We start from the raw sequence: 14,248 nt of genomic DNA, 5'->3' as shown, positions 1-14,248 counted from the left end.
CAGGATTACGGTATATAGCAGGATGAGGGACATATACTGTATATACCAGGCAGGGAGGATCATTACCAGGATGCGGCACCTTAGTAGAGAATTTGGGGACATTACCCCCATAACAGTGTCAGCAGCAGATCCTCGCCCCATGACAGTGTGTCATGACCACATTTTTTGCTTAAAATTTTATTTTCCTATTTTCCTCCTCTAAAACCAGGGTGCGTCTTATAGTCCGAAAAATACGGTAGCTACCTCTTACATTCCCAATCATAAAAGGGGTCAAATTCTGCAGCAGGATGGTGCTCCATCTCATGCATCCATCTCTACAACAACGTTCCTCCTAGCAAAGAAGATCAAGGTGCTCAAGGACTGGCCTGCCCAGTCACCAGACATGAACATCATTGAGCATGTTTGGGATAGGATGAAAGAGGAAGCTTGGAAGACAAAGCCAAAGAATCTAGATGAACTCTGGGAGGCATATAAGACTGCATTTTTTGCTATTCTTGATGACTTCATCAATAAAGTGTATGAATCATTGTTGAACTGCATGGATGCAGTCCTTCAAGCTCATGGAAGTCACAAAAATAATAAATATGGCTCTAATAGCACCACAACCTCATTCACCAATGTTATGCAACATATCTTTGTATTAGAAGTTAATTATTTGTTTGAATTTCACATTACTTTCTTTGGGCAACAAACCTTTTATCTTGCCAAAATCTGACCTTTCTGTGTTCATTAAATGATCAATATTTCAGCTATGCAGCAACTTTATTTTCATTAACTTAAACAATATTTGGGAGGGTTTCAGCTTTCAAAAGAGTAATTTATAAAACCAAAGGATGAATTTAAAGTCAAGTTATAAGCTTTTATTTACAGTACATAATATGGATAAGTGACAGAACGTCTGTCAAGGAGTGTAGTTAGTACACCCTTAAGTTGAAATGGCCAAATTGTGCTTTAAGGGTCAATATTTTGTGTGGCCACTATTATTTTCAAGCACTTTCTTATTACACTCTTGAGTATGGCATGCACTAGATAGTCACAAGATCCACTGGAATCCGCTTCATTCTTCATTTCCACACAAAATTTTATTTAATCCTTAAGAAACCATACCATGACACACTTTGTCCAGCTATCATTCATCTGAGAACTTGAGCAACATTTGTATCTTGAACTACCACATGTCTTTTTGACATATAGTCTATTGAAATACTATTTCCCAAGAATGACAAAAGTATTTTAGGAGTGATACCTTTATAGGCTAACCAGAAATATTATATTAGCAAGCTTTCAGAGCATCAAGGCTCCTTCTTCAGGCTGAATTACAAATGAGTTGCTGAGACAAAATCACAACATTTAAATGAATGTTACAACAGGACATGGAAAAAATGATGCATCTGGATAGAAAGATAGTCTATAGACATATAAACATATAGTCTGAAACAGCATGTAGTCTGACAACAGTCTGAAACCTCATTAACCAAAGGCACCATGTTTTAACTTTTACTCTATACATCTCATTCTAGATATTTTTCTCACCCATTGAAACAGTTGAGTATTTTCTCCTATTGCAATTTTTCTCATCCATTAGGCTGAATGGGTCAAAATGTGGCCTTTGCCACTTCATTATTGCTATCTAAAATTAACTAAAATGGCAAATGTAAACTGATAGAAATCATGCTTTTGTAGTGGTTTACCCTTTCTTTTTTAGTGTTTATTCATAATATGTGTTCAAACTTTATATCTCCAGCATACTGAAAGCTAATGGTGCATTACATAAAAATGAACGCTGTATTGTTTTACATTTATGACTAAGTGAATGGTAGGCAAAAATGAATTCTTTCTTGCCAAAATGAGTATAAATTGTTTATTAAATGAATAGTATAGAGAAATGAATAATATCTCTAATTTCAGCTCCAACAGATGTTGTTTTCTCATTTGATGTTGGGAATGGCCCCTTGGAGGTTCGCGTAAGCTCACCAACTCATTTAAATGACTCCCAATGGCATTTTGTTAAAGCTGAAAGAAACATCAAAGAGGCCTCTCTCCAAGTAGACAACTTACCCCAAAAAACATACATTACCCCTTCTGATGGGCACATACGTTTACAGCTTTACAGTCAGCTTTTCATAGGTAAGTTTTTAAATGTACTATTCAGATCTAGAAATAAGGCTGATATTTTACTTATGTATTATTGAAATGCAAAAGGAAGCAAAATTATTTAATTATCCTATGTGTAGCTAAGATAAAAGCCAATATAGAACTGATTTTTTTTCACTAGTTATAATATTTTTACACTAAATTACTATATCTACTATTTTAAGATTATCTGTACATATTTTATTCTAATCCCATGCAATGAGGAAATTTGAATGGTCCTCTATTAGCCCCTCACCTCTCCTGTGATCCAATTTTGGGGTGGCAATTAGATACTGTAGCGGTCTAGGGTCAATTTAAAGCTCACAAATCTACTACTTGCAATTGCTTAGTATATCATATCAAAATTACGGCCTGATATACTGCAAGGCGACCTAACAATAAAAGGCTTTAATGCCTTGGAAGACAATGAAATGATCTCTGATTAACCCCTTCCCAATATCTGCTGTACAACGCAATTCAAAAGCTGGTGTATGGAGCGGGGTGAGCCAGCCCTATACTTGGCAAGTAATGGCTACCTGTTACAGCCAGGACATGCTGCTGCTAACAATCTTGGGTGGAGCTCAATTCTACCTGCGATTAATAATCTGTTAAATCCTGCTATGAAGCTCTGACAGCAGAATTTAACAAGCACTGGCATTGAGGCACGCCATTTTAAGTGCCCACCAGTCCACCTGTGACGTCATCACAGGTCAAAGGTGGATTGCGTTAACAGCAGGGAAATTGCTGAAGACCTCGGTTAGGGCCGGCTCCAGATTTTTGTGGGCCCCAGGCGAAAGAGTCTTAGTGGGCCCCATCCACACGTAGACCCACACATACACAGATACGTACACATACAGGCATACATACATATACATATTTAAAGAGAAATTCACAAACATACATATAAACAGACATAAATATATACAGCCATATACACTGACATACATATATATATATACATCATACATGCACACACAGACACATTAGAGGTATTAATATGGGGAAGCCGGCAGCAGCCTCATTCACCCCCTCATTTGTCTCCATCCAGCTCCTCCCGGACATGTGGCTGTGCAGCATGATGGCCATCACTAACAAACATGACTGGGCACAGTGAACACTGACACTGCTGTATATACATCACAGTAGGGGCTGAGGGTAAATATATCCCTGAGGCATAGACAGCACTGAGGGGAGGCATACACATTACTGGAGGACACTGGGGGCCGTACACGTTACTGGGGGCCTGTGGGGTATACACAATACTGGAGGACACTGGGGGCCATATGTGATGCCCTGGTCTATCAGGTCATCACAGGGTATTGTGCAATCTGTCCTTCTGTGCAATATCCACCTCCTCCTTGGTTAGGGGTCCCCAACTAATGGTGTTTCCAACAGCAGTCAAAGTCCTAGGTACACTCTGTACCACACTCACCAGACACACCAGTGGACGGCCTGAGTGGAATAGGGTCGCCCACTTGGGGGGTTGGTTAAGGGGAGGTCAGGAGTGTTAGTCAGTTGAAGTTAGAGAGTTGAAGTAGGAGGTTGAAGTTAGGAGGTGAAGGAGAGAGGAGGTCAAGAGCCAGGCTCCTTGGAAGTAACTAGTTGACAAATGGTGGTCTGGACCTAGTAGGAGCTGGACCCCCGGTCGCAGGGGATCGTGGCAAGGGGCACGGAACTGTCAAGGAGGACAGCCGGCGACCATGCATCATCACCGTGCTGGGACCAGGGCACAACGGGGTACGTGCACCCTAGGTCAGGGAGTAGCTCCAGGCAACCTGACAATTGACCCGACGAGAACAAAGCCTTCAAGATCCGTTCTCCACCTGCTCCAAAATCAGGGTACTAGCACAACGAGGGGGGTAGGACTTTCCACAAATATGGTGCAGAAAATCCCAAGCATGAACCCTGAGAGCAAGCTCCCACAGTTAGCCATACTGGGGAGTGGGACCCAGCTAGTTCCACACTACGGGGACAAACAGAAAAGTAACTTAGTGCCAGGAAGCAGGTCACAGATCACCAGGCAACACCATCGGGGACGGGATCCGAACTAGCTTCTCTCAGCGGCAGCGGTGTCAAGAACTTTGGTTTATCCAGTTATCGATGTCAACTTTATGGACTGAGTGAGTACAAAAGTAGCCCCTGTGCTCCCCACGGCACCCCCAATGCCATCACCGAGTCCCAGGGCATTCCCTCTACCCGTGGAGGGTCCTAACACCTGGCTGCCCCATTCCATCACCCCCAGGTACTCACAACTGCAACGGTGGTACTCCCAAATTACCACAAACCACGGGTGGCATCACAAACTCTAACACATCCCCTGCAAATAACCCCCCTTTGTTTGAGGAGCCGCAAGACCCCCCGGGTCCGGAGACCTCTTGAGCCACCGTGGCTCCGGATCCGAGCAGCCCATCTGCTGACGCGGGGGCAGCACACCATATATATTACTGGAGGACACTGGGGGGGCCATACACAATACTGGAGGACACTGGGGGGCCATACACAATACTGGAGGACACTGGGGGGGCCATACACAATACTGGAGGACACTGCCCTCACCTACTGAACCCTCACCCCACTATACTACTGAACAACCAGCTCTACCTTCACCTACTGTACCCTCACACATCCCCCTCCATTCACTATACCACTGCATGAAAACCTCTGCCCTCACTTACTGTATCCTCAGCCTCACCCAACCCCTCTATACTTCTGCACAACCCATCCACCTCACTACACAATACCTATTTAATTATATACAGAAATTTCCAAGGAAAAAAAACACCACTGTTCCTGACAATACATATAAAATGGCAGGTTTATTTAGTCTTTAAAAATAAAGCTGGCCGACACACACATAAGTGCTAGATAAATGCAAGAAAAAAAGAAAAAATAAAAGATAACAGTGGCAATAATGCATTTCAGAACTCCGGCTGTGGCTAACCTAACCTGGGCTTCTTTTATCCTCATGGACCGGACCTGCTTCAGGACTGAAGTGAGGCGGTCGGTGACAAGGTCCTGATTGCAAAGAGAGGAGGCAGTGCCGGTGTGCGTTCCACTGTGGAAAGCATATGGGACAAACAGTGGCTGCTAATCAATCCAGGGAGGAGGGAGGTGCCCCCCTACTCGTCATGCGTTTCACAGTGGAACACAAATGGGAGGAAGGCCGGCATGCCTTCCACTGTGGAACGCTTATAGGAGGAAGTGCCTTCTCAGAAGAGGAAGCGACGTGCTGGGGCGGCCGCAGCGGGATGACCGCAGCAGGTTGGGACAGGTCTAATACGCTCCACTCTCCACATTGCAAAGAAGAGAGAGTAGGCTGTCCCAGCATGCGTTCCACTGTGGAATGCATGTGGGACGAACAGTAGCTAGTACTCAAGGGAGTGAGGGGGGAGGTACCCCCCTCGACATGCATTCCACAGTTGAACGCAAATGGGAGGAATAGTGAAGGTCCACAGAGAAAATGAATGGCGCAACGTGCTGCAGCTCTCCTAGATAGCATGAGTGGGCTTCCCCATTGGTCCAGGGCCCTGGCACTTGCCCAGGTGTGCCGGGTGCTGATGCCGGTCCTGACCTCGGCGCTTGTCATTGCAGCACTCCTTGGCAAACCCTACTGGTGGCCAGGTTTCAAAGGAGACAGTAACTTTTACTATATAATGCAAAAGTGATCAGACGATTATAGTTTTTAGTCCCCTAAGACAGTGTTCCCCAACTCCAGTCCTCAAGGCCCACAACAGGGCATTTTTCAGGATTTCCTTAGTATTGCACAGGTGAAGATTTCAGCTCCAGTGCATTGCAAAGGAAATTCCGAAAACATGCACTGTAGGTGGACCTTGAGGACTGGAGGTGGGGAACACTGCCCTAAGGGAATTGGAAAAAAAGTTTGCCAAAAAAAACCCAAAACCATACATAAGAGTTCAAATCACCCCCCTTTGTTCCCCATTAATAATAAGGATAATAAAAAAAATAAAAATATGGTATCATCGCATCAAGTAAAGTCCAATCTATCAAAATCTAAAAATAATTATCATGATCTGTATATAATGTAAACAATAACTCAAGAACACCAGAATTATGGTTTTTGGGGGTCACTGCAATACTACAAAAAAATGCTGTAACAAGTGATTAATTAAATGTTGTAACCAAAGATCATATCTACCCCTAAATGGTACCAATAAAAAAAACGTAAAAAAAATAAAATATGCTGTCACAGGGTTCCATAACTGAAAAATGAAAATGTTACGGTCTTGGAAAATGGTGACACAACCTCTCAAATTTTGGGGGGAGCTTCTGATGTTTTTTCACCACTTAAATGATTTAGAAATGGACATATTTGTTGTCGCCGTAATCATACTGATAACGAAAATCATATTGCAAGGTCATTTTCACCACAAAGTGTACTCTGGAAAAACAATTGCCCCCAAAGATTGTCAGAATTCAGTTTTTTTCACAAGTTCTCTACATTTGGAATTTTTTCCCCATTTTACAGTACGCTATGTAGTAAAATGAAAGGTATCATTCAAAAGCATACTATGTGGATAGAAAAATAAAAAAAAAATTAAAAACTTGCTGGTTGCACTGGGAAGTAGGGGAGAAAAAGCAAAAATAATTGCAAAAACAAAAACTTACAACTGTATGTTGTAAGATTTACCTTTACTGGAATTAAAGGGCTTAATCCAAGATCTGAAAAAACCCTTGTATTATTTCACCAAACTTTAAAGTTTGTACAATAAAGTTAAGCAATGCAGTTGAGCAGGTAAAGATTGAGCATTCTCCTGATATTCCCTAAACTCTGACTCGTCCATTGTAGAGATGGGCTAATCAATTTGCCGAATTTTGAAAATTTGTTGGACCTGCAAATTTGAACAATTTTCTACACATAAAAGGACGAAATATATTGACCTCCATTTTACCCAATGTGTAACATTGTATCAACCAGTTGAGACAAGGATGAGCTCAGCCTTTGCCTGGCTTCTAAATAATGCCTTACAGCTATCATATCACATGGCAATACACAGCCAATCAGGAAAATAATAGTCTGTACAAAAGCCGAGCCAGGGAATGTATTAGCTATTTTTACGTGTATCTGGACAGTGATAGCATATTATGGCTCACAGCATAGTAATAGGGAGTAAAAAAACATAACATAATGGACAAATACTGTTGTTAAGGCCCCGTCACACACAACGAGATTGCTAGTGAGATTGTTGCTGAGTCACAGTTTCTGTGACGCAGTAACGATCTCACCAGCCATCTCATTATGTCTGACACCTACCAGCGATCAGGCCCCTGCTGGGAGCTTGCTAGTCGTTGCCGAAAATCCGGACCATTTTCTTCAAAGGTGATGTCCTGCTGGGCAGGACGCATCGCTGTGTTTGACACCTACTAATGACCTCCTAACACGGTCCTAACACCCGCCGAGATTGTTATATAGGTCGCTGATCATTACTATGTCGTTGGTAAGATCTGACTGTGTGACATCTCACCAGCAACCTCCCAGCGACTTACCAGCGATCCTTATTAGGTCGTATCGTTGTCGGGATCGCTGTCGTTGCGTGTGACTGGGCCTTTAGTGTAACTGCTTGTGCAACTGCAATAGTAGAGAAAATTTAATGTAATAGTATTCAAGTAATACAAAGATTCAATTGATTGAGGAAAAGCCATCAGTGGCAGTGCTAGTTATTGATCTAGTGCTACAGCGTAGTTGTAGTTGCTGCATTTCTTTATTCTTCAATCTTCATGCAGAAGCAAGCAGCAAGCTAGCACAATATTTCCCCTTTCAGAAGACTTTTGGTTAGTATCTGCAATAGTTGCAAAGAAAAGAAAATGCAGTATTACTTACCTTCCCTTGGTCCAGAGCTAGCTCTCTACAACTACTCAATTTCTATTGTTTGTCTGTAGCACTCAAGTCACATCAAGAGCATTTTAGCCAATCACTGAGCTTAGGACCTCCTACAGACTACATGGGAAGAACAGCTGAGCTTAGTGATTGACTGCAGCACTATTGACATGGAATCAGCACTGCAGGCAAAAACAGAGACTGGGGTAGCAGCAGAGTCTTCGCACTGTACCCAGTTGAGAAAAAAATTAGATTTTTTTATATAAGTAAAGCAGCATATAACCCAAAGTTTTCTGGATGTGGACAGCTCCATTAAAGCACTACTCCTGCGTTGTTTTTTTTTGCTTTTTTTTACTGTCTAAGTAACTGTCTACTGTTTAAGTCTGCAGCTCCCTGCCTTATACTTGCCTAATGCCATCTTCTTCTATTATCTTTGCTGATTCGGTCATAAATCAATGCAAATCTATGAGAACCTCATTGTTCCTCTCATAGAGTTCTGTGTAGTTATTGTGATGTAACTTTTGACTTCCGGCCAATCAAAACTTATTGTCTCAAGATGGCACCATGGGACTGGAGTGGCGCTGGAAAATGATGAAGCCACAGGGGAGTAAATGTAACACCAGGGGCAAGTGCCTTACATTTAAAGTGCCACTCCAGTGCTGAAAAAAAATACCGGAGTTGTGCTTTAAAGAAAAAATAAAATAATTTCAATGTATGTCACAGAAAGAGTAGGAGTCACAAGCTACTATGAGTGGCTGCTGATAAGTCTTTGGCTTCACCCAGAAAGAAACGAGATAGAATGCTGAGATTTATTTATTATTTATTTATTCCACATACTTTCCACTGATGTTAACACATTTATTATGTCAGTATTCCAAGTTCTGTAAGCCTAGAAAAAAGAGGGATTTCGGTTGTGCCTCAAACCAGGCATCTGTAGCAGCCATGGCATCAGAAATAGTGTGAAATTTGGCTCAGCTCTGCTAGTTTTGCCATGGTTGCTTGTGCAGTGTGAGCAGAGGTGTTGTCTGGCAGGAACAAGATTCCTTTGGACAGCTTGCCGTGCCTTTTGCCTTCAGAGCTGCCTTCAATTGGTCCAAAAATTCAATGTAATAGCTTACATTGATCATGCAACCCTTTTGAAGGTAGTCCACTAGCAGCATGCCCTCCTTATCCCAAAACACAGATGCCATCACTAGAGATGAGCGAACCGGTCGCGGTTCGGCTCGAGGTTGGTTCGCCGAACGGACCTCCCGTTCGAGTTCGGTTCATCGAACGTTCGACGAACCGAACTCGAACTGCATAGGAAACAATGGCAGGCAATCACAAACACAGAAAAACACCTAGAAAACACCCTCAAAGGTGTCCTAAAGGTGACAAACAACTCAAACACATTGGAAAGTGACAAGGACATATACTCATGCGAAAACAAAACAGCTGGACAAGGAAAAAGAGGAGGACACACAGATATAGGCATGGCACGCCCTTCTAAAATCATGTAAAACACCGCAAGGTGACTCCAAGCGGAGTCTCCATTTTTTCCAAAAATTGGGCCACACACACACCCACCCCTTCAGTGGCAGCAGTTGTGCCCCAGTTGTACACTTCACAGCTACATTTGCATCAAGCACATTCAAAAATACGCCATTCTTATCCGTCCCCAGGATGACACCGGGGTAGGTAGCAAAGTCTTTCCTGATCCCAGCTCTGTTCATCTTGGCTTCTTTTAAAAACACATCAAGCAAGGGTTACTCCAAGCGGAGTCTCCCTTTTTTTCCAAAAATTGGGCCACACAGACACCCACCCCATCAGTGGCAGCACTTGGGCCCTAGTTGCAAACAGGATGTTTTGATTTGCATCAAGCACATTCAAAAATACGCCATTCTTATCCGTCCCCAGGATGACACCGGGGTAGGTAGCAAAGTCTTTGCTGATCCCAGCTCTGTTCATCTTGGCTTCTTTTAAAAACACATCAAGCAAGGGTTACTCCAAGCGGAGTCTCCCTTTTTTTCCAAAAATTGGGCCACACAGACACCCACCCCATCAGTGGCAGCACTTGGGCCCTAGTTGCAAACAGGATGTTTTGATTTGCATCAAGCACATTCAAAAATACGCCATTCTTATCCGTCCCCAGGATGACACCGGGGTAGGTAGCAAAGTCTTTGCTGATCCCAGCTCTGTTCATCTTGGCTTCTTTTAAAAACACATCAAGCAAGGGTTACTCCAAGCGGAGTCTCCCTTTTTTTCCAAAAATTGGGCCACACAGACACCCACCCCATCAGTGGCAGCACTTGGGCCCTAGTTGCAAACAGGATGTTTTGATTTGCATCAAGCACATTCAAAAATACGCCATTCTTATCCGTCCCCAGGATGACACCGGGGTAGGTAGCAAAGTCTTTGCTGATCCCAGCTCTGTTCATCTTGGCTTCTTTTAAAAACACATCAAGCAAGGGTTACTCCAAGCGGAGTCTCCCTTTTTTTCCAAAAATTGGGCCACACAGACACCCACCCCATCAGTGGCAGCACTTGGGCCCTAGTTGCAAACAGGATGTTTTGATTTGCATCAAGCACATTCAAAAATACGCCATTCTTATCCGTCCCCAGGATGACACCGGGGTAGGTAGCAAAGTATTTCCTGATCCCAGCTCTGTTCATCTTGGCTTCTTTTAAAAACACATCAAGCAAGGGTTACTCCAAGCGGAGTCTCCCTTTTTTCCAAAAATTGGGCCACACAGACACCCACCCCATCAGTGGCAGCACTTGGGCCCTAGTTGCAAACAGGATGTTTTGATTTGCATCAAGCACATTCAAAAATACGCCATTCTTATCCGTCCCCAGGATGACACCGGGGTAGGTAGCAAAGTCTTTCCTGATCCCAGCTCTGTTCATCTTGGCTTCTTTTAAAAACACATCAAGCAAGGGTTACTCCAAGCGGAGTCTCCCTTTTTTTCCAAAAATTGGGCCACACAGACACCCACCCCATCAGTGGCAGCACTTGGGCCCTAGTTGCAAACAGGATGTTTTGATTTGCATCAAGCACATTCAAAAATACGCCATTCTTATCCGTCCCCAGGATGACACCGGGGTAGGTAGCAAAGTATTTCCTGATCCCAGCTCTGTTCATCTTGGCTTCTTTTAAAAACACATCAAGCAAGGGTTACTCCAAGCGGAGTCTCCCTTTTTTCCAAAAATTGGGCCACACAGACACCCACCCCATCAGTGGCAGCACTTGGGCCCTAGTTGCAAACAGGATGTTTTGATTTGCATCAAGCACATTCAAAAATACGCCATTCTTATTCGTCCCCAGGATGACACCGGGGTAGGTAGCAAAGTCTTTGCTGATCCCAGCTCTGTTCATCTTGGCTTCTTTTAAAAACACATCAAGCAAGGGTTACTCCAAGCGGAGTCTCCCTTTTTTTCCAAAAATTGGGCCACACAGACACCCACCCCATCAGTGGCAGCACTTGGGCCCTAGTTGCAAACAGGATGTTTTGATTTGCATCAAGCACATTCAAAAATACGCCATTCTTATCCGTCCCCAGGATGACACCGGGGTAGGTAGCAAAGTCTTTCCTGATCCCAGCTCTGTTCATCTTGGCTTCTTTTAAAAACACATCAAGCAAGGGTTACTCCAAGCGGAGTCTCCCTTTTTTTCCAAAAATTGGGCCACACAGACACCCACCCCATCAGTGGCAGCACTTGGGCCCTAGTTGCAAACAGGATGTTTTGATTTGCATCAAGCACATTCAAAAATACGCCATTCTTATCCGTCCCCAGGATGACACCGGGGTAGGTAGCAAAGTCTTTGCTGATCCCAGCTCTGTTCATCTTGGCTTCTTTTAAAAACACATCAAGCAAGGGTTACTCCAAGCGGAGTCTCCCTTTTTTTCCAAAAATTGGACCACACAGACACCCACCCCATCAGTGGCAGCACTTGGGCCCTAGTTGCAAACAGGATGTTTTGATTTGCATCAAGCACATTCAAAAATACGCCATTCTTATCCGTCCCCAGGATGACACCGGGGTAGGTAGCAAAGTCTTTGCTGATCCCAGCTCTGTTCATCTTGGCTTCTTTTAAAAACACATCAAGCAAGGGTTACTCCAAGCGGAGTCTCCCTTTTTTCCAAAAATTGGGCCACACAGACACCCACCCCATCAGTGGCAGCACTTGGGCCCTAGTTGCAAACAGGATGTTTTGATTTGCATCAAGCACATTCAAAAATACGCCATTCTTATCCGTCCCCAGGATGACACCGGGGTAGGTAGCAAAGTCTTTGCTGATCCCAGCTCTGTTCATCTTGGCTTCTTTTAAAAACACATCAAGCAAGGGTTACTCCAAGCGGAGTCTCCCTTTTTTTCCAAAAATTGGGCCACACAGACACCCACCCCATCAGTGGCAGCACTTGGGCCCTAGTTGCAAACAGGATGTTTTGATTTGCATCAAGCACATTCAAAAATACGCCATTCTTATCCGTCCCCAGGATGACACCGGGGTAGGTAGCAAAGTCTTTGCTGATCCCAGCTCTGTTCATCTTGGCTTCTTTTAAAAACACATCAAGCAAGGGTTACTCCAAGCGGAGTCTCCCTTTTTTTTCCAAAAATTGGGCCACACAGACACCCACCCCATCAGTGGCAGCACTTGGGCCCTAGTTGCAAACAGGATGTTTTGATTTGCATCAAGCACATTCAAAAATACGCCATTCTTATCCGTCCCCAGGATGACACCGGGGTAGGTAGCAAAGTCTTTGCTGATCCCAGCTCTGTTCATCTTGGCTTCTTTTAAAAACACATCAAGCAAGGGTTACTCCAAGCGGAGTCTCCCTTTTTTTCCAAAAATTGGGCCACACAGACACCCACCCCATCAGTGGCAGCACTTGGGCCCTAGTTGCAAACAGGATGTTTTGATTTGCATCAAGCACATTCAAAAATACGCCATTCTTATCCGTCCCCAGGATGACACCGGGGTAGGTAGCAAAGTCTTTGCTGATCCCAGCTCTGTTCATCTTGGCTTCTTTTAAAAACACATCAAGCAAGGGTTACTCCAAGCGGAGTCTCCCTTTTTTTCCAAAAATTGGGCCACACAGACACCCACCCCATCAGTGGCAGCACTTGGGCCCTAGTTGCAAACAGGATGTTTTGATTTGCATCAAGCACATTCAAAAATACGCCATTCTTATCCGTCCCCAGGATGACACCGGGGTAGGTAGCAAAGTATTTCCTGATCCCAGCTCTGTTCATCTTGGCTTCTTTTAAAAACACATCAAGCAAGGGTTACTCCAAGCGGAGTCTCCCTTTTTTCCAAAAATTGGGCCACACAGACACCCACCCCATCAGTGGCAGCACTTGGGCCCTAGTTGCAAACAGGATGTTTTGATTTGCATCAAGCACATTCAAAAATAAGCCATTCTTATCCGTCCCCAGGATGACACCGGGGTAGGTAGCAAAGTCTTTGCTGATCCCAGCTCTGTTCATCTTGGCTTCTTTTAAAAACACATCAAGCAAGGGTTACTCCAAGCGGAGTCTCCCTTTTTTTCCAAAAATTGGGCCACACAGACACCCACCCCATCAGTGGCAGCACTTGGGCCCTAGTTGCAAACAGGATGTTTTGATTTGCATCAAGCACATTCAAAAATACGCCATTCTTATCCGTCCCCCGGATGACACCGGGGTAGGTAGCAAAGTCTTTCCTGATCCCAGCTCTGTTCATCTTGGCTTCTTTTAAAAACACATCAAGCAAGGGTTACTCCAAGCGGAGTCTCCCTTTTTTTCCAAAAATTGGGCCACACAGACACCCACCCCATCAGTGGCAGCACTTGGGCCCTAGTTGCAAACAGGATGTTTTGATTTGCATCAAGCACATTCAAAAATACGCCATTCTTATCCGTCCCCAGGATGACACCGGGGTAGGTAGCAAAGTATTTCCTGATCCCAGCTCTGTTCATCTTGGCTTCTTTTAAAAACACATCAAGCAAGGGTTACTCCAAGCGGAGTCTCCCTTTTTTTCCAAAAATTGGGCCACACAGACACCCACCCCATCAGTGGCAGCACTTGGGCCCTAGTTGCAAACAGGATGTTTTGATTTGCATCAAGCACATTCAAAAATACGCCATTCTTATCCGTCCCCAGGATGACACCGGGGTAGGTAGCAAAGTCTTTGCTGATCCCAGCTCTGTTCATCTTGGCTTCTTTTAAAAACACATCAAGCAAGGGTTACTCCAAGCGGAGTCTCCCTTTTTTTCCAAAAATTGGGCCACACAGACACCCACCCCATCAGTGGCAGCA

At 44.1% G+C, this 14,248-nt stretch overlaps 1 protein-coding gene across 1 annotated transcript in view; it reads left to right on the top strand.

Moving 5' to 3' along the window:
• Positions 1 to 14,248, top strand: part of LOC142245804 (contactin-associated protein-like 4) — a 795,990-nt gene that overhangs the window by 637,497 nt on the left and 144,245 nt on the right. Inside the window, exon 17 of the mRNA XM_075318773.1 lies at positions 1,909 to 2,127. Within this exon, the coding sequence (XP_075174888.1) occupies positions 1,909 to 2,127 (219 nt within the window). The remainder of the gene's footprint in view (positions 1 to 1,908; positions 2,128 to 14,248) is intronic.

The sequence above is a fragment of the Anomaloglossus baeobatrachus genome, chromosome 1 (genome assembly GCF_048569485.1).
Source record: "Anomaloglossus baeobatrachus isolate aAnoBae1 chromosome 1, aAnoBae1.hap1, whole genome shotgun sequence".
Taxonomy (NCBI): domain Eukaryota; kingdom Metazoa; phylum Chordata; class Amphibia; order Anura; family Aromobatidae; genus Anomaloglossus; species Anomaloglossus baeobatrachus.
This window is presented reverse-complemented; position numbering and strand designations above follow the sequence as displayed.